The sequence below is a fragment of the Scatophagus argus genome, chromosome 11 (genome assembly GCF_020382885.2).
Source record: "Scatophagus argus isolate fScaArg1 chromosome 11, fScaArg1.pri, whole genome shotgun sequence".
Lineage (NCBI taxonomy): Eukaryota > Metazoa > Chordata > Actinopteri > Scatophagidae > Scatophagus > Scatophagus argus.
In genome coordinates, this window is record NC_058503.1 from 16,926,659 (window position 1) to 16,948,586 (window position 21,928).

Here is a 21,928-nt window from a genome sequence, read left to right on the forward strand (position 1 = left end):
TATGGATTATTAAGTATTAAAAATTAACACGAGATAAATCATCTGTGTTACAAGACTAGCAACAGTGTTGAATGTCTGGTCTGCTTCAAGTATTCTGTTTTCCTGCTTATTACTTTTAACTAGTATTATTGCTGCTAATTTAGGGAGCCTGTGTGTGATGCAGCCCTAATGTAAAAAACAACTAAAGGTTAAAGATATCTTAGCAAAACTGGACATAGTTTTCTTTTCCTGTCAGTTGTAATAACCAGGTTACACTTCCATAGATGCAGAGTAAACCAACTTGTTACAGCTGCCCTTAACAGTGATTAAGCTCATCATTGCAAGATGAATCTCTGTATTCCGCAGTATACTGGAGTTTTAAAATCAAATTAAATTAAATTAAATTAAATCAAGTCAATCAATCAAAGAGTTTGGTCTAAACCTGCTCTAATTGGAAAGCGTCATGAAAGAACTTTTGTTGTGATTTGACGCTTTATAAATAAATCGAACTGAACTGAATTCTGGTGTCTGGGGCGACTTTCCCAAACTGGCACATCTGCCTTGAAATGAGGTATTTTACATCAGCCAGCTATGATTGGTTTGCTAGAGCTGAAGGTTGGAAGCAACCATAGAAACAGAGTAGGTTTCAGCAACGACGGTGATTCGTGGATCTTGAGGCGGAAGAGTCTAGGAAGCGTTAAAAACTCTTGCGATAAAAGACAAACTCAGCCTTCAGAGGAGGATCTGAAGAGAGAGCTCTTGAGGCGGCAGAGACTGGAGGTGAGCTCACCTGTAGGCATTTGTCGTAAATGCAGTTCGACAGTGTAATTACTCGCACTTCCAGAAGGGGGAGACAAAAGTCCTGCAGTGCAGGTTTGAGGCAATTGTTACTGTTCTTTTAAGACTTAGCTGCAATAAAGAGGACAATTAACAGCTCTGTCAGTTTATGGTCTGACATGGATAAACCACATCTCATTTAAATAAACATGTCAAGTAAATTCAGTGTCTTATTACCGCCTGCTGATAATTTTGAGTGTTTTATGAATATTGTTTTGTACACAGCAGATTCTGCACGACTGTCCTCATCAGGATGACACTTTTTTTTTTTTTTTTTTTTATCAACAAGCCTCAGCAAGAGCATTTAATTTAGACTGCAAAACTATTTCTATAATCAAGGTAGGATTATCGACATAGAAAAAGACAGACGAGGACAGGGAGGCACACACCAATAATACAAAATAAATGTGTGAGTATATTAATGTGGGAGAGGAGTATACGGTGGGACAAAAAAAGGTAGAGCTGAGGGAAAAAAAAGTTGGGTAAAGGGAAAGATAAATCAGAAATTACTCTACACAAAGGATTCAAAGGTTCTATTAATATAACTCTGCCCATTTCTCATTCAAACAGACAGCATTATAGAGACTGGATGATGAAAGTGGTAGTGAAAGCTCACCTGCAAGATTTGAAATAATTTCCGTCTCTGATGTATCAGTTCTCATTTGCATTACAGTAGGTTGAGTTATATTATTCATTTAAAAATGTTCAAAACAGATTTTGCACTGTATTAATGTTTGTATCTGTACTTGCATGCCACAGCGCTGCTTATCCTCAAATATGCAGTAGCATGAGTTATGAGTTATTTAAATTTACATGTCTAAATCAACACCCTAGCAATAGGACTCAAATGTCCTCATGAATATATCAATGTCTAAATAATTATCTGCCATTAAGCTTATCTGTATCAAGTGTTGGGATCCCAAAATTCCAGTTTGCAGGAAAGGTTTGTGAGATCAATAACAAATGTGTTGTATTTTAATTTATGCTGTCCTTCCGAATGGAGAGGTTTGTTCAGGAATGCTAGATGTAAGGAAAGTCGCGGGGGCTACAGTATACTGTAGCTTGTATACTGACTGCCACAAAGTCAACCAAATACAAACAGCTTTCCTCAAACACTGTAACAACTGGGAGGGGGTCACACATTGACACACGCAAGACATATTTGGCCTTAATAAATACCCACAGTGCCCTCTACTGGAGACAGAGAAGCCAACCTTTAAACTTCAACTCTGACAAGGGTAATGCTGAACAGGAGTCCCGTTTTAGGAAACAGGTGTTCACATCAATAAAGAATGAAATTTTGTTCCTGCCTGTAATTGCACTGCCCTGTGCCTGAGCCGCACTCGGAGACTTTGGTGTAGAACTCGGCTGGAAGGTGAATCTCCAGAGATCTGCGAAAAGAACAGTCAAGAAACAAACAAACAAACAAACAAAAAAACAACAAGAAAATTTTATTTACTGTACAGACTTTTAAAATAACTCAATAGAGTTTACCTTCCATCACTCCCCAATATTGTGATGTTGTTTTAGTATCAGTTGAGAAGTTATGGAAAATATACTATTGGACTTGAGTACTGTGAACACACAGCTACTGCAGGACCACCCATTACTAGTTAATGTGCATTTGCGTGAGTGAGTCACAGCAGACACTGGTGGCAAAATGAACTTCAGTCTGAGCTAAATGTTGGCAGGTTTTGAGTAGTGTGGCTACACTTGCCTGCTCCAGTTTAGATCAATCCGGCTCCCAGCAGGAGGTTCCTTTCCATTTCAAAAGTCTGTTGAAACAGTTTCATAGTCACAGACCAGTTTACAATTGAATAAAATATGAGGCAAGTAGTTGAAGACATTAGCTCTTATACGTTTCTGTATTTGTTTTTAACTTATTTTGTACATATCACATACTAGCAAGGCAGGAGCATAGAAATTGCAAGTGCACTATGTGTGGTCTGGTCTTATTAAGTAACCAGCTCACTCAGAGGAAGGGAAGCTGATGTGTTAGTGAACATAACTATACTTTGACAAGACATCAATATACATAAGTCTATTTTAATGCAGGAGCAGTCTGACAACTGGTGCCAGCACAGCAGAAGCAACCCCTCCCCACCCCCACCACCACCCCCTGTGCAGGGTGTTTCGCAGATGCTTTAATCTCAGATGCACAGAAAGTGCAAAATTATGATCTTATGGAAATGATGCAGATAATCATACTGCCATTCTCCATTATGTGTATGTGACAGCCCAGCATTATGCAGTCCAGTGCATAGTGCTCCGTCCATCCACCACAACTGCATTCAGAATGCAAAGTGATGGTGTGCATGTCTAATAAATATTGCAGGAGGATACATTTGGACCATCTACCCCACTGCATAAATCAAGAAGCTTTCCAGTCCCACATTATCAAGGCTTCACTTGGCTGCATGGCCGCTTTGCCCTTCTGCTCTCCAGCAACTGTCGGTGGTTACTCATAAGCATTTGTGTGACTGCAGCTCAGTGCGTCCTCTCTCTCTCTCTATGGACTGGGGTCTACACCACATTACGTACAGCTCAGTGCGTAGTCTTTTTAATGTTTTGGTTTACTCAAACTAAGTACAGATTTTTTTTTTTGTTGTTCAGATTTTTAACATAGTTAATGAAATCGCATGCATTTGTGTAACTGATGAGCTCCCAGTCAGGCTGTTGCACACCAGAGAAAGTTCAACAGCAGCAAATGAGAAACTCTTGTTAGACTGTCAAGAATTCAGTACATTTAAGAAGCTGGACCCCAAAAATGTTTCAAATTTTATGAAAACTGACCGAAAACATTAATTGTAACAATTTTTTTTTCGATCGATTGATCAACTAATTGTGGCAGCTCTAATGTTGAGCAAATATTTGCAAGGTTCCTGGTTAGCTTCAGCTGTTCACATTTAATGTTAAGTGTGTCTACTTTCTTTATCACACTTTCATTAAATAACACAAAACACTATTTCTTACTTATATAACAGCCCGTGACTGTTTAACAGGACACACATATCCCTCAGATGTTAGATATAAACAATATATTTCAAAGTTATTTACCTGTGTTTTACAGGCCTTTTTCCTGACAGCAACATTTGACTTGTCACAGCAGAAGAAGAACAGGTGTAACTGATCACGTTAATGATGGCTTCCCTCCATTGACCAAGTCCATATTTCTTTTCCTTAGATGGAGAAAGATCCACCCTACTCCTACCTATTTCTGACTGACTAACCCTGATATTCTTAACTTAACACAAACCAATCATCACTCATCATAACTTAACCTAACTAACCCAACCAAAGAAAGCAACTAGCACTAGCCAATCAGAGGCAGAGTTGGGCAGGAAATTTCTTTGCCATCTTAGCAAAAAAACAAAACAAAACAAAACAAAAAAAACATATATATATATATATATATATATATATATATATTCTATCAGGAAGGCATTTTACCATAAAACCCTTTCAGTTTTCAGTTGCACTTTAGTTTGGTTTAGGAAAGAAAACTACTGGGTCAAGTTTAGGAAACCCTCAGGCTTTAGGTTACAAACAGACCCTTTCATAACACGTTAGGAAGAAAGCTTGGAAGGCTAACTTCTCCCGTGTGCCAAATGCCATGACCTTAAAACTCACGCATCTAATGCATCCCATTAATAATGATATTAATGGCACCACCATCTTTCACTACATTTACATAATATAGTGTTGGGCCTGGGGCGAATTCAGGTAATCTGGGACATTCAGTGATATGGAATACATCAGCTCCAGTGTGTTTATATCCTGTTCTAACAAGATATAGTCAATTGAATATTTATCATAGGTTTAGTATGGACGTGATGTCACAGAAATCACATGATTCATGGAGGTGATGTCACAGAATGGGGGGAGAACATTCATCAACCACGGCAGAAGGAAAGAAGCCAGAGGAGAGTTACCACTCTTATTAGTGGCCTGAATTTGATTCTGTGTCAGGGCACCTTGTAATCTGGGACACTTGTATTAGGCATGAAAAGGCATGTGCCACCTCAGCTCAGTGCTTTTAAACAGCATAATGAAAAAATGCTGAGAACAGAATGATGATGAATAAGAACATTTTCAGTGACATTTCATGAATTCATGTAAATATAAAAGGAGTCATATTTTTTTTTCTTTCCTAAAGAAATAAATTAAGGACAATATCAGGAAATGTACTCTATATCTCTACACAATTAATGGATCTGGTCCTATTATGTTAATTCAGTGAAATTCATTTAAATTATTCTCTTATTGTCTTATTCTCCCTCTCTCTTTCTCTCTTCCTCACCCTTTCTGTTGCTCTCTCTTTGCCTGATGCTGTGGTGCCATTATGTTCTGTAATACATTTCACTGAGTTGATTATAGGTCATGAATATTTTCATTTTGTGGCTGAGTAATGAGTCTCACATTTGTACTTGGTGAACAACAACTCTGTGTGTATGTGTGTGTGTGTGTGTGTGTATGTGTGAGTGTGTGTGAACAGAAACAGAACTTTATGTGGTTGTCCCAGTTTACCCCATCCAATCCCACATTCTCAATCATGTTTGAAAAGGTATGATGACTAAAAAATGTTTGAAAAACTTGTTACTTGAGTAGATTGCAAACATAATTTGATAACAGTTAGGACTGTTGTCTTATGTAACATTAATCTTGGCTACATCAGGGATGTTTTCACTGATTATTGCTGCAGTCAAAAAGTTTTTCTCAAAGCCTAAATCTGAAAAACAATCAATCCCTCACCATCGTAAGAACAACATCCTTTAATCGTGTGAGATGAAAAATATCACCTCTGCTGCACAACATTCATGCACAAGTCAGAAAGGTAAATAAGTGATGAGCAACACAAGTGAGACAACATTTTTTTTTTGAAAAGTTTACTTACAATAAAGAAGTAGAATAACAATCATCATACAAAAAATAGTAAAGAGCAACTTTGTATCTTTGAGTCCAAAAACCAATTTTTTTTTTTTTTTCAATATTTAAAGTCTTTTAGTCTTCTATTTTTTTTTTTTTCTCTAGCCCACATAGCCTGTTTGATTTAATAGCAACAGCAAACAATGAAAACAGTGTTTGGAGCCAAACCAATTTGATTTGTGGATTGTGCAATTTGCCAAGAATGATCAGAAGCTGTATTGTGTACTACTTACTATTACCATCCAACCCACTGAAAACAGAATATAACAATAAATCTAATACATTAATAGCTCGCTCATTCAGTGTGAATTCAGAATATGGACAATGAAACTTGTGGATTTTTTTAGTGTTACGATAAGGATATCTAACATTCAGTGACAAAGTCAAATACAACACCTCTGACTGGAACTAACCACAGTGATTAATCAGTGTAAGTCCTGACCTAAAGGTTTGGGCAGACCTGACCATACAACACCATATTCTTTAGATAAATAAAGAAGATTATATTCTGTCGATCCAGAGTAGAAGATAGATGATGATTTTTGCTTTACTTGTCTCTTTCCTCTAGCTCTGTATCTCCAGTGTCAGAGTTAGCTCAAGTGATTTAAAACTCTGAGGCAACTCAAAAGCTTCATGCTGAGCTGGAGCTCAAGAAATACAAAGAGCTGCTGATGAAATCAGTCATGGTCAAAGCCGTTTTAGGCTGAAAATGAAACCTCCCCACAACTAGGTGTGGATATTAACAAGCACTTCAAAACTTAGGAAGCCAGCCTGTCATGGTGAGGTTGTCAGCAAAGCTGGAAATCGTTGGCTTCCCATCCCCTTGAATTACATTTCTGCAGAGTTGGGATATTTGCTTTATCATTAAAGAATGAGAGGATATGAAGGACAGAAAAATATGAAGTAACAACCATAGAGATGGAAAGTTAACTTTTTTCCTCCAGAGTAAGCCAGGGGTTCAACTGTCATCTTCTGGAGTGTTGTGTCATTTTATCATTTAATTTTGCCCTGCATTGCTGCTTGATGTGTGCTGCTCTATAGCTGAACGCTTGCATCACTCAAGTTCAAGTGGGCGATTTGAGTATTTTTAACCTGAGGGCAGGCTCAGACTTTGCCATCCTGTTGGTTTCCCAGCAATTGAAGCAGCAGCTTTGTGTGGTTTCTGGTCCATGACTGCAAGTACATTGCATGTCTGAATGATGGGCAGAAGTCTCCACTGGCTAATTTGGACCACAAAGGAGCTGATGTCACTTTGCACAAGAGCAGTAAACTGAATTAGGTGCATTGCCCTGTTGCAAAAAACAAATATTGTTGTGTCCTTCGTGATTAATTACTGAAATGTTTATTTTTCCACTGGTTGCCACTCATTTAGTGCTGTGTTTATCTTAACCTCTCAAATCAGCTGTGATAGCTCAGATGAAGACAGTGTGCGTATGTTAATGAAATAAACAAACTCTGTTATTGAGACATACAATGACATCAAGACATCGAGATGACAGGAAGGTTTCACCCCTGCCTTACAGTTAAACTGGACCTGGACACAGTTTTTGAATGTGTTCCTTTACGGATTGAGAAAATTCTCCCGCTTAAGCTAAATAAACTACTTTAACTCCCTCTTGGATTAGCTGGAAAATACATTGTCGCAAAGCTGAAAACAAGCTGTTTTCTGTGGGCTCATGAAAAGTTAACTTTTTTTTAGAGATATGGGCTATTTACTTGATTCCAACAGAGGTGTTGTCTAGCTTGGACCCTTAGGCCTCAAGTATATTCTCGCTTATTTGCTTCAAGTGTCAAACTATGCTATAGGCTGAGAAGACAGAGACATAAGTAAGGATGAATGCTTCAAAAAAGTAAAGATTTTTAAAATGTTTTTAACCAAGAGTTGACGTAAAAATATTTCAGTATCAGTTCAAAAGGCTGTACATTCGATATGCCAAGAGAAACATGGAGAGACATTTTTCGGCCAAGAATGCCAACTATGCTATAATTGTGGCATCACGGGAAAGAGAAGAAAAAGACCTGAAACTTTGTTCCAACTTCATCTCCAGGCAGCATATTTTTACAAAGCAGTCGACGATCCAAGAATTGGCAACAGAAGTTAGCTACGTGCTGTCATACAAGCCTGTGAAAACATGCTGCCCTCTCCCTGTAATTTATTCTTTCACGAGCCCCTCAGCAGCAAGCAAACAGAGCCTTGTGCCTTTCAATACAAGTTTATCACAGCTTTGTACACTGCAGTTAGAAAAGTTTACACAATGTCATGTTCATGCAGTTGCACCGCTCTGTGTTCAGTGAATTCTCTTGGTTAGTTTGACGCTGTTTGTGTTAAATCCTGTGCTGAGAGGTATTTGACCAGAGAGGGGGAGAAGCTGAGTTTATGAGAGTTCGGGCTGCTGAGAAGTGGAACTAAGACTGTTTTCAATGTGGGGGATTCTGACTTGGCTTAGCCCTTCGGTATTAAACTTGCCAAAGCATACAGTGAAAGGCACAAAAAACAAATGGAGGTACAAGACACGAACAGTGAGTTTTAATCAGGCTGCATGGCAACTTCTGTAAGAGCTGCTACTGAGGCTACATTCAATGTCATATGAAAATAGTCAAGTTGTGTAATCAGTACAAGAACATACACACTTTTTAATAAAGCTGGTATTTAGTTCTATGAAAGTATGAATCACAGCAACATTAGTCAGTGTAAACATTTGAAAATGCCAGTGCTTTATTTACCTTGTTAAACCTTGACTCAGTATGTTCTGGAGTGACTGAAATGAGCAGATGGTGTTCAGTTGAGTTTAAGGACTCATCATCTTTTAAATAAAATATTAAAGACGATATAAGATAATTACTTGACAAGTTTCAGCTTAGTGAAGTTGCTTATTGTGTTGCTATTTGTTAACAAGATATTAAATGCAACTTGTTATTTCTGGCTCAGTAATACAATGTGCTGTTTGTGACAGCCAAGCTCAACTGTCAAAATAAATGGTTATATAAATATAAATAATGGTTCTGTAATGGTTATATAAATAATGGTTCTGTAAAACCAGGGATTACTGAAACTCAATGTTGACACTTGACATTTCTTTACGTTTCAGTTTCCAATTTTATGTTGTGACACAAGTGCGCTTATGGTCTGGTTTGGTACAGGAAACGTTTGGTTAAGGTTAGGAAAAGATCACCTTTTTCTTTTAAAATGTCTTTTTTCTTTTCTCCGTCCCAACCTGGAGAACTTCCCTCCTTGCAGATATCAGCTTTAGCTGCCAAAAACACGGCTGGAAACTCACCCAACGACTCCATGAAAATGTTCCCAGTGTGGTTGAAGTGGTCTCGAACTGTGAGGCGACGTGTCATGCGTGCAATCTGATCACTATGTGACACAAATCCCAGAAATGCTGATGTGATACGTATGAAAAAGTAACACATCTGTGGTTTGTGGAAACAGAACCGTGCAAACAGGGTAATCTGGCAACAGGGCTGACATCGTTGAGACAAGTTTGTTGTCTTATTGGTGTTTCTGTTTCAGGAGGTATTACACTGCATCTATCAAAGTCACAAGTCAAGAAGTCTGACTTTACATTTCTGGAACACAGCACATTTGCTGAGTCAGGAACAAAAACGGCAGCTTCACACCTCGTGAGGGAACTGGCGCTCTTTGATGTTTCAAAGCACAGTTTAGCAAAACATTAGTATTCACCGGTGATGCATGAGCCACAGCCAAGTTTTCTTTTATGGTATGAGTCTGAGCAGTGTGAGATGTCAGTTTCTATTTGACAGCTCATTTGTCAGTCCTTTAGACTTCTGGTAGGCATCATCCTTTCACTGCACAGGCACGCAAACCCTCCACCTGTCCTCTCAGGTGGAAACATTCCTGGACCTTTGCCCATAGTCAGTCTGCACATCCACACACACACACACGCATACACACACAGAGTACAGTGGCTGGGAGGAAACAATGACTACTGAAGCTGTATTTATTTGGTTTATTTCTTTAATGTGAGCAGACATTTGGTTTATCCACTGAAGTTTTTAAGCTGCCAGTTGCTTTTTCCAAACCAAATCTTAAATTCTGTGCCTTAATGGGAATGTGCAAAGTTGTATCGTTATCATTAACATCATTATCAGCATCCCTGCATTCAAGCTACCAAGCCAGGAAAAACATGGACCCCTGTGGTGATGTCTGCTTGTTTGGCTGCTTCCAACACCATAAATTTAGTGTTGTAAACAACCATATTTTGTCAATGATCACTTCAGAGGAAGTAAAGAAGTCTCTCTGCACATTCTTAGCCATATTCAGCCATTTAACAGAAGCCTCGGGTATTTTCTACAATCATCAAAAGCAAGTACAACAACAACATATATTTAATGACATTTTTTGAATCCTGGAATACAGTTTTACCAGCAAACACAATCTTTTCAGTGGCTGAGAATGACAAATAGAAGTGGGGTGGAGCTGTGGGTGGGGTGAGCGAATGGCAACTGCAGTTGACGAAGAGCTGAAGGCTGGAGCTCGACAGACCTTTGAATCAGGATAAGCACACCTTTATCTAAGTCTATGGTATCCTGACACGACAGTCTTACACCCAGAGCTTTTTTGAATACAGCATCTCACAGCCTGGAAAGGAACTACAGCCCTGGAAAAAAAGCTCAGCAGCCAGCATTTCTCAACATCTGAAACATAGGAGAGGCCTGACATGAGGATGTGAGCGGATAGGAGGTGAGCAACTGCTAAAAGGATCTTGACCACAACACGAAGAGCCTCCACTGACTTGTTCACTGAAGACTCAGAAGAATCCATAGAGTGAGGGAACTGAAAATACACCAAGACTTGAAACCCATTAGCTGCAAAATTCCTTTTTATTTTTTTTTTTATTTTTTAAGAGCATATTTAGATGTTTGCGGACGGCACGGTGGTGCAGTGGTTAGCACTGTCGCCTCATAGCAAGAGGGTTCCAGGTTCGAATCCCGGTCTGGGCCCTTCTATGTGGAGTTTGCATGTTCTCTCTGTGCCTGCGTGGGTTTTCTCCGGGTACTTCGGCTTCCTCCCACAATACCAAAAACATGCACATTAGGTTAACTGGCTACTCTAAATTGCCCCTAGGTGTGAGTGTGAGAGTGTGTGGTTGTTTGTCTTTGTGTGTTGGCCCTGCGATTGACTGGCGACCAGTCCAGGGTGAACCCCGCCTCTCGCCCGTAGTCGGCTGGGATAGGCTCCAGCTCCCCCGCGGTATAGAAACTGGATGAATGGATTTAGTTGTTTGCCTTTAAACCGATGTTTAAGCGCTGGTTTGATAGTAACTGATTTACTTGGTGACATACTTTCAGTGCGGTTTAGTTTCATTTCAAAATCTCTGTCATAGACGCAACTCGCGTTTGCATGCAGTGACCATCAAATGGGAACATTTCACCTAATAAGTATCTCACGTTGATGTTTCAGTTTCTCCATCATTGTGCTTCTACACCCCGACATCATCAGCAGTTCTAGTTTACTAAACTGGCTCTGATGTGAAAACCTTGGCTAGTTTTTTGCCCTCATTTGACCTTCTCATTACCTGTACTGTCACATCCTATTGCCCCCTGATCAGCTCATAACTCCCGCATGTGTCCTCACCAGAGGTTCCTGTTAAAAACAGAACACATCCTGCCACTGGAGACTTTCCAAAGGCTAATAAAGACACTTTGGCTTTCCTCATGCCTCATTTCCAGAAGACCCGTTATATTGTACTGACTGTCCTGTGATAAACACAACCCCTGCCACAACAATGACTTGTCCAACCGCGGAAGCTGTTAGTGGAAAAGCTTGAAACTAGTAGCTAATATGTCATGGGATTTTGTTTTGTTTTTGAGCCAAACCGAACTTCAACATCTTACATTTTCCTGAGTTGATTGTGCCTCAGTTTCACATATTGTTCTTATCAGAAAAGAACAGACACTCCTGTGCAGAGGCTCCACCATATCTACACACACACACACACACACACACACACACAAAACAATACTATAGAAGAAATAAGGCCATCAACAGAACAAATGGAGTTTGTAACTTTAATTATGTGGTCCATTCTGGACTCAGACATTTCTGTAGCATCCTGGACTCTTTCCAGGACTTCAAAAACTAAAAAGGAGAGGAGTTAAAAGAATCCCCCAAACATCACCATCTGTTTAATAAACATTGTGAAAAAGAAAGGGCCAACATTTTCTTTTATTTATTTTCTCTGTTGTGTCAGATATTAAAGCTTATCAATACATAAACCTGCACCGCTGAGTGTGAAAATTAAATTATAATAACGGAAGAAGAAAGTTTCATGGGCTCATTTATGCACGTCTGTAATTTCAAATAATACTATTGATTAGTAACAGTATCAATGAACCTCTAAATGTTGTCAGCAAGCTAAACTTAGGAAAGTGATGAAAACAACCTTTTTCCAAAAAAAAAACACATGACAAGATGAGAAAGCTGTCACAGAAACTAAAGGTGAAGAGAAGCTCAAATCTGTTTTTAACGTTTCCATGTTGACTAAAAAAAGGTAAACACACACACTTTCTGGCATTTGACGTCTTGACTCGCCAAACTAAAACTCTCTTCCTGTGGACAGGATGGGAGGGATTTGAATCCAGCTTTTGTCACATGTCACACCTTTGCTGTCCTTTCTATTCTGATGTTTTTTAAAAATCACTCTGACCTTGATATTTTCTACTCTTTTATACCGCAATTCCAGCTCCTGTCCTTCCCCTGCTGACCTGCTCAGAGCTACAGTAAGAACCGACTACATTTTCTACTGCGAGGCAGAAGAAAAGGAAAAAACACGGACAAGCTTTGAACAACATGTGGTGCATTCAGTATGTAGTATCTGAATTCTGATACAAGCTCAACTCCCACTGCAAGCACTTCTCTGCATAGAAATGTAAGTTGCACTCTTACGAGAGTGGAAAACCTATCTGAGATAATGTTTTTTGGGATTGCCTTTCATGTGAGGAGCATAGAGGTTTTATTCCGACTGATCAACGTCCCATCAAGAGGGTAAAAACACTGTAATGAGGGGCCCCAGACTGGCATGAGGCAGTTATTTTGAAGCAGTTAAGGCATCTGAATCAACAATGAAAAGCAGAGGCGTCTACATATGAAACCTGAAATAAATTCACCATAAATAAAACTGTACATTAAGTATTTTTTTTTCTTTTTCTGAGGGCAGTTTGTGAAGAGACTTGATTAAAATATATTATGCTGCAGTTCCAGCATCACAATTTACATTGCTCCTTAATAGACACCCTCTTTGCCGTAATTGGAACAAAAGCGCTGAAGTGATCATGAGTGCTCGAGGGCTTAATAAGTAAATGCTAATGTGCTGTATCCATAAACTGGAACAGTTCTACCAGTGATTGCAAATGCCCAATTTAAAATATGTGCTGTTGCTGCTTACACGGCAGAGTCTCGAGGCCCCCTGCTAAGTTCACATTTTAAAAGGCAACATTACTTGATTGCAATGTAAATCTCAGGCCCACTGATTTATTTTGGTGGTAATTTTTGAGACTAAAAGGTTTTAATCAGAGCTCCACACAAATAATCACCTCCAGGTAATTAACCAGTCAGTAGCCTGTGATTTTTGTTTTCTAATTTCTCTCCTCACATTCAAGTGACAAGTTTCAAGTTTCTCAAGGATGTCCTTGAGAAACAGGTTGTCTATAAACTTTTTTTTTTTTTTTTACATCATATTACATCCAATGAAATACATTACACTGCTGTCTGCACTAATTTTACAGTTCGGTAAATCTAATAAAAAAAAAAAAACAACCAAAAAAAAAACCAATATAAACCTGTGGCATGACAGCGTTTTTCAAGGTGAATCAACATGCGTGATTAGCCTCTCTCTAACGTTGCTGACACCCAGTGATGCATAGAGGCTTGAGGACAAATATATAAAAATCTATCTTTCAAAACTATTTAACAAACGTCTCATATTTTCATTCTTGACATCTTATAAACAGTAACTCAGGCAGTGCCAGCGGGCGTCCAACTGCATCCTTCATCAGCGACAGTAAGCGGACAGGAGCTTGAGGAAGATTAACTAGAGAATAATTTGGTTTTTGAAGCCACGGTTGAGGTCTTTGTGTGGGAGAACAATCGAGTTGAGTATAATCACCTCAGAGGGGATGGTCACGTTACAACCTGACGAGAAAATGCAAGGCGTGTTTAGTCTGTGCACTGCAGTACAGAGATGAAGACATCATATTCTAGCTTTAACTTGCACTCCTGGCATATAGGATGTGATCCACAGATGTATAATTTAGTAACACTTCTTGTGGAGTTATTTAACCATGATGGCAGCTTATTGCTAAAAAATGTAAAGATAAATGCAAGCTCAAATATATGGAATCACTATCCCGACACATGCCAGTAGCCATCATCTAAGCAACAGTTTGGGAAATGGAAACCTTCCATCCATTCAATCATCCACTAACTTTGTTTTGTCAGAGAGCAATTTTGAAAAATGCTGCTGAAGAGAAAAAAAAATGATGCTGAATATAATGAATATTTAACAAATCATCTTTGGGCTGCAACTTTCACTCAAGGTCAGAGCAGGCTCACCGAGGATGGTAATTGAGGGTGTGAGCTTTCCGTCTCTGAAGAGGGTCTCGCTGTCAATCTTGGCGTAGGGATCATTGGGGTTTGGGTCACTTGGGGTTCCTTCTACTCTGGCCCACTTTCCAATGGTGCTGTCCCATCCCACAATGCTGTTCAAAACGCAGCAGTGATCCTACAGGAACGGTGACATGACAGAAAAAATGATTTAAATTAAAAAAAAAAATTAAATAAATTATTTAATATTTTTTTAAGTATTTAAATAATCAACAAATATTTGTACAACAACTGAAATATCAGGGGTTGCTGTACTAGATACTATTCCTATATGTGTAAAAATAAACAGTGAGCATGGTCGAATCAGACTATCTATAACCTCAAATTGTGTGTTTATTTAGAAGTATGGCTTAACTAACAAATCGTCCTTTTAGGCAATATGCTATGGAAATCAATAAGTCACCCAGAGTCTAAATTCATTTCAGAGGGACACGGTCATCACTGGAGACTTGGGATTAAATTACGTCAGCCTCCAAATCATTAAAAATGACATCTTTGCGAGAGGCGCAAGCAACAATATTTCTGGAGTGACACAGGAGCTTAAAGATAAATTTTAGTGCAGATAATGTTTTTAATGAAATGTTAAGATGTCACCAGCAGTAAATAGGCAGATAAATTTCCCTTCAGCTCAGCGTGAGATCCAGTTTAATTCCACACTAAACTGTGAGTGAAGTCGATATCTTTAGCAAAGGCTGCTCTTATTTAACTAAAACCTTAAACCGTCCTTAAACTCAGTTTCATTATCAATTCATGTCACCTTGCTTGCACGGCAGCGTGTGGCAAAACACCAAAATACTATGCCGCAACAAGTCCCGGCTGGTCCTGTTTGGGCCAGGAAACAGTTTCACAGGGGCTCACCTGCAGAGTTGCACCATGGAGGATGATGGACTCTCGAACTCTGACCCCAGCACCGATGGTCACTCCAGTGCCAATAGACACATTGGGACCCAACTGGATAAAGGAAGGACAAGGATACACCTCATTTTTACTTTTTCCTGAATAATAACTGAAGATATTCCACAAAAGGGTGTTCTGTCAGTGGCACATGTTCATTTTGTATGACTTTATGGTGGGAAGCACAACGCAACAGGGAAGGCTATGCTTACCACAGCAGTGGGGTCAATGTTGGCTGTGGGATGAACATAGACATTACCTATGCAAATGAGAAAAAAGTATGAATAGATTTGTCTGTCAATATAAAAAAAGAAACAAATCTACAGAAGATTAATGAATCTCACCACTTATTTTTGGCCCTCCTTCCCTATTCGAGGCCAGTCTTTCAGGATGATTTTTGTGATACTGGTTGAGGTACAGACGACTAGCATAAATTGCAGACCTAGAGAGAAAAAAAAAAGAAAATCACGCTACATTAATGTATGATGTTGTTGTTCAAAGCACAAAGTTATAAATGTTAACTGAAATTTGCTTTAAAAAACATTAAAGTAGTGTCCAGCGTGGGGTTCTCTTAGGCTAGTTTGGAAGCCTTCTCCTCTGACATTTTTGGAAGATACAGGATGGTCCTTGTCCAGAAAACTTTGAAATGCATATTAGTCTGGAAGCTCTCAGTTCATTTTTGATTTCCAAGGGACTTTATCAGCAAGCACACAGCAACAGTACGCTAAAATCTGTGACTGAAAACAATTTAGGTAAGAAACAGGTAATGTAATAGAATCTTGAAACATATTTGATCAGCACTGCCAGTTTGATCCGAGTTGCATGGGCCTGGATGCAATGAATTGAGCGACATGTGACTTTTCAAGTATCGGCTGATGATGCTCCTCTGTCAGCCATCGTACCAAATCAAACCTGCCCCATATTAGATAAACGGTTGTGATTGGCCTGTCACAAAACAGGATGGAGCGAATTCTGTATGAGTGTGAGGTTGGCCAGATGGATCTGCCAGAGCAAATGAGAAATGAGCTCACAGATTCGTCTGGTTCTCAGAGTGGGTTTGTCCGTGGCACCAAGACAAATTTATGTCCTGTTCAATGCGTCAGCATTTATGACATGTGCACTCACCCTGCAGATTTAATCTGGCTCCAGAAGCTAAGGGTTTTATATACGTAGAGCTTGCCCTGTCCTGCCAGGGCAGTGAAAATGTCCTGCTCCAGCCTGATGGCCTCTGCTCGGTGCCAGCCGTTGGCTGGCTCCTCTCTGCAAGAGACAGAGCATTGGTTCATGGCACTGAGTCACCAACCAGGGCCTAGGGCCTCATTTATTAAAATACAATCTTGTGCACAAAGTTAGAGGTTAGAATGAAATCCAAGACAAAGTTGTGATTTAAACAGTAAAACATACTATAAAATGAAAATTTATGGCCATCAATATTTTCTTTCTCCATATTTTCAGAAGAATGAATGGAGTGAAGCATTTTTAAAAATGAGATGATTTCCCACAGGTCAAGGCCCTAAAGTGGAAGTACTACATGATAACCTAAATACAAAGCAGATGATAAGACACTACAGGCAAAATTTCTCCCTGTACAGAATACTGACTGGATAAGCAGGCTGACGTTTAACGCAAGCCCAAATGCACTCAATTTAAAGTTTTTAAGTGTTTCATGACCATCGTTACCATTCTGTTCAACTACCTAATGAACAAGTTAAATATCCAAAATGTGTTCCCACAGCTTTCTCTGTAACCCACTTTGATATTTCTAAGATATATCCACTTATGTGCAAAACCAGCCCAGCGGCGGCACCATTACTTCCAAAGCCTTTCTCAAAAGCAAAGAAAAACATGATTTTATTGCCCTACAATCCCGCCCTTGGATAAAAAATTAGAGCAGTGTGTTAAAATTCATCACTGATGCTAACTTTGATGGTGTCAGTGCTGGGTTGAAACCAAAGCTGATTATCTAGTAGTGATCCAAAACTTAAGCAGAAGAGTCAATGTGTTCCATATTAATCAGCGTCTCTGGCATAGTGTATTGTGAAAGCCCCAAGATGAAACAGAGTGTTAAATATTGATGAAAAGAATATTTTAAAGGATAGCACCCATAATCGAAGTTTTACCAGAAAGGAGGGGATGTGGTTAGAAGCAAAGTACTCCCGGAGAGATTTCGCAGTATAACTCTTCTCGTTTCTATCAAGCTTCTCTGATGTGCGCAACAATTTTGCTGATTCGGTGCCCTGCTTGATTTAAGTGCTATTGATGTTAGCAGGTGAATTATGCACAGCACGGTTTGACCTTTTGTGATATATTTCAAGTGTGCAAATATTAGGTTCACCAAGGAAAGGAAAATATCCATATATTAATCTCATGTGTTATGATGGCTTCTGTGAGTGACCAGTCTGTCTACATGCACATTTGGGCTGTGATCAGACACAAAGCTTTTTGTAATGATCAGAAGAAACAGCTGGGACTGTAGCACCTAGCAAACAGGAAGAATCCATGAGACACAAGACTATTACATCAGTGCAACACAAAGTTTTAGCAAACACAAACTAACTAGTCTTTCCTAGCAAAACTAAAGAAGCAGAGCGACAACATTAAAGTAAATGCAAATAAATACAATAAAGTGTTTATTTTTTCCAGGACACACTTTAACCTTAATATCAGACAAAGGGTTTTTTTCTTTACTAACGAATATGACCATCTCAAGTGAATTTTATCTTCAAACTTGGATTTCAATCATATTTTTTTAAAATTCAAATTCATTAGTATACCAATATCATACATGGGGCACAGTCATGCTGGAACAGAAAAGGGCCTTCACCAAACTGTTGCTACAAAGTTGGATGCACAGCATTGTCCAAAATGTCTTAGTGTGCTGAAGCATTAAGATTTCCCTTCACTGGAAGTCAGGGGCCGAGCCCAACACCTAAAAAACAGCCCCATACCACACCTGAATTCAATAATAATAGTGTTCATCATCAATTAGTAACAGCTATAGAGGTCGTGATAGGTGAATTTTGTTACCTCTGAACAGATGCAGATGAGTTGTTTCATCCCCATTTCCAGTCTCTGGGCTAAACTAAGCTAACTGCCTGCTGGCTGTAGCTTCATATTTACCAAACAGATATGAGAGCTGCATCAATCCATCAGTCTCTTCTCATGGAGACAGCTCGTATTACCCAAAATGTCATATTATTCCTTTAATCTGAAGTTCCCATTTCAAGGGCAAAAAGACAAAACATAAAATCACGCCGCTTGCAAAATGAAAGGTGCACAATTTGGCAGAAAAAAAGGGCACAGGCAGCATTCACAAAGCACCCTATGCATTCTCAGCCTTCTGATGGGTCATCTGTCTACAGTTCACACCATGCACAAAGTGCTCTATGACTACACAGCGCAGCCCAAATGTACCAACTTACCCATCATATGGATATCTGATGATTGTGTGAGGAAACAGAAATGATGGCAGGGAGGACAAAGGAAGGGGAAAAAGACAAATGAAGAGAACCAAAGAAACGGAATAAATGGTATTCACATGCATTCCCACACAGAGATCCCCAGGAGAGAGAGCTCCAACTCACAACAGCATGTCCTGCTGATTCTTCTGAAAGACAGTGCCGATGTGCTGGAAGATGTCTGGGTTAAAGAGGTATATACCGCAGTTTATGATGTCACTCACAAACGTGCTTGGCTTTTCCACATAATGCAACACCTGAAAGAGAAGGCGTGAGTAGTCAGGATTTCAAGGTGAAACAGTTATGAGTGACCATTTGGGGAAATAAGAGAGGAAGGGTTAAATACCTCATGTGTTTCCTCGTTTTCAACAATACAGCCATAATTCATGGATTGCTTTCTGTTTGACTGATAAGACAAGAAAGGCAGTACAATTTAGGATATACCAAATTTTGACATTAAAGAAGCTCCTTCTTTATATTCAGTAAGTCAAAAGCTAAACACAAATAAAAGACACCTATTTCGCTACATTTTTCAAGTTGTAATAGACTGCAACAACTGTCCAAACCTCACCGTCGTCCCAAGGATAACAAAGCTGTTTGGTTCTCCGTGTTCTTTCTGGAAGCTGAGCATCTCTGTGAGAGGAAACGCTGAGCAGACATCAGCATTCAGAACAAAGAAAGCCTCTGGACTGCCAGAGACAATCTGATCTCTGAAGTGGTAGATGCCCCCTCCGGTTCCCAGGGCTGCATACTCCTGCAGATACCTGCGGTGCAGAGTCAGTCAGAGTCATTCAACAGCACCAGTCGTACAGAAAACAAGAGATATGAACAAAAACTACACTTAAGAAAAGAGAGTTAAGAAGAGAAATAAGTTCTTGTATGGTGAAAGTGAAACTTTTTATGAAACTTGATGAAACCTTAGCAGTACATACAAGCAACATACAATTAACTGCTATGAATGTTCTGCATGCAAGTAACCAGATGCATTTGTACTTGTTAAGGTCAGAGCTCTGTTGTTTTACCTGATGGAAATTTTGAAATCCTGCTGTGCATTAAACAGGAATCGGGTCAGTTCTTCATTTGGCTGATAAAAGCCGATGAGCAAAATTTCCTTCATATTCGGTACCTAGTGACACAAAAGATGTTCATCATGGCTCTGATTCATTCAAGGCTTTTCTATGCATCACAAAGCAACACAGGGAAAGAAATTATAAACATCAACCAGCAACTGGAAATGACAAACTTACTGTTTTAACTCTCAGTTAGGTTGGAATCAAACAATAAGAGTCATGTGATGCTATGCAGGCGCAAAGCCAGACTGATATTCAACTGAACGCTAATAACACCCAAAATAAGTACACAAAACAACTTTTTAAATACGGTTTTTAGCTTGAATGCATAACATATTTACAACCTCTCTCCATGTATATATGTGTGTGTGTGTGTGTTTTACTACATTTGCTTCCACTACAGAGTTACTAATGTTGCAGCAACACTCACTTTGGCACATGCTTCAATGTGATGCTGCAGCATGGGTACACCGGCTACAGGAAACAAGGGTTTGGGAACTTCAAATGACAGCGGCCTGAACCGTGTGCCTGCAATACAATGTGGTTTATAAATCAGATAACAGAACATAAGAACTTTCCTCAGTTTTCTTACAGCTCTTGTATAAAAACTCTTTCAGATACGTGGTATTTTAAATGTCAATATTTCCTGTTTTCTGTCCCATAGAAAGCACTCTGAAATTTGCTGTGTGAATGAAGCCGCATTGCCTTGTTTTGCCTTTAAGTACAAGCAGGTGTTCAACATAAAAGCTTCGGTAGCAAGTTAAGAGCACACAAAAACGCCAAATTGGTTTACTGTTCTCATCTTAGCATTTTTTAACGATTAGACGTATTAGTTTTCTCATTTATGTAGTAAGCGTACAGTAATTTTACAACACCTCACTTTTTAAAGTGGGGTACGTTCACTTGACAGGACAGATAATGGGTGTTATTGACTGAACCAATAACAAGAAACAGAGTAACGACAGTACGGTTACAAAACTGTTAACCTTATCTGCATAGACAAGATTGTTCTTTTACATTTTACTTTCAGTGGTATGGTCATAAAAATGTTAAAACTTGTCGTTCCCTGTTGTTTGCGGGGTGTTGTGTCATTATGCCACGTCAGTGACATAAACAGGCTCAGCGGGTCCTCAGAGGTACCGTTAGCATTAGCAACCTAGCATCGCTTTTAACCTGGCACAGCTGACTTCGAAAACACGACCAGGATGAGGTTTGTGCTCACCTTTCTGGGGACCTCCGATTAAAATAACCGCCTTCAACATCTTGCTGGAGAAGCTGTGATTTGTGAGCGCTGCCTGAAAACGACCTGTAGCTGTTTACTCCCACTTCCGCATCCACTTCCTGCTCGTGACGTCGACGAGTTCAGGTTGAAAACACGGAACGGATTCATTTTAACTGAAACGGAGCGGAGGAGATCAGAAAGACACGGCAAACCTCCGACCTGTTGTTCTACTTACGGGGCACAATTAGAGAAAACAAACGTTTCTAGATCGCTTATTGCATTATGTGTTCTGTATGATGAGTGAAAGAGGCAACAAAAAACATCCCAGATGATAAGAGGATGTTAAAGCGACAAAATGAATAGTTTTAATATTAGTTATATAATATAGTTATTATAGTTTTAAATGAATAGTTTCAAAATGAATAGATTTATTTTGTGTTCTTTAACACATTGAAGATGACAGGGACAGTGGACTTTCCTGTGATGACACATCTGATTTTAGACCTTTAAAGTGAAGCTTTTTGGGAGAAAACAAATATCATGGTGGCTGCATGGATGGACTCTGCAATATCAGGCAAACCAAACCAAAGGCCTTTAATAATAAACTTCATACAGTTATCAAACTTTGGTGAGAAAGGACTAAATGGAGGATAGCAATAAAACAAAAATGGGGACAGCGATACTCACTGATCAAGAAGACATATTAAATTGAGTCAGTCAATGCATCAGTTTCAGGTTGCGGTTATTTTAAATAAAGATTTTATTGATTTATTTTCACGGTGTCTGAACTAATGAAGCCTTCTCCTGGCTGCATGAATGCACTACAGCTTTAAACCTTTCTAGGGGATTATAATGTTGATAGGGAAGAAGTAAACAAATCAATTAAATTACTGATTCTACCTTCATCAGTGAC

The 21,928-nt window shown here is 39.2% G+C and overlaps 2 protein-coding genes across 2 annotated transcripts in view; both read right to left on the minus strand.

The window, feature by feature from the left end:
* asic4a (acid-sensing (proton-gated) ion channel family member 4a) overlaps positions 1-2,205 on the minus strand; it is a 157,173-nt gene extending 154,968 nt beyond the window's left edge. The window contains exon 1 of the mRNA XM_046404303.1: positions 2,127-2,205. The gene's annotated coding sequence lies outside the window, so the exon portion shown is untranslated. The remainder of the gene's footprint in view (positions 1-2,126) is intronic.
* A 9,559-nt stretch (positions 2,206-11,764) lies between these two features.
* Positions 11,765-21,170, minus strand: gmppaa (GDP-mannose pyrophosphorylase Aa). Its single transcript, XM_046404529.1, has 12 exons — positions 21,016-21,170; positions 20,224-20,321; positions 19,746-19,849; positions 19,295-19,487; positions 19,070-19,129; positions 18,850-18,980; positions 16,391-16,525; positions 15,610-15,707; positions 15,478-15,524; positions 15,230-15,322; positions 14,321-14,489; positions 11,765-13,900 (listed from the first exon to the last, which is right to left on the minus strand). The coding sequence occupies exons 1-12, from the start codon at positions 21,053-21,055 to the stop codon at positions 13,800-13,802; spliced, it is 1,269 nt and encodes a 422-aa protein (XP_046260485.1). The 5' UTR covers positions 21,056-21,170; the 3' UTR covers positions 11,765-13,799.
* Positions 21,171-21,928: the final 758 nt, after the last annotated feature.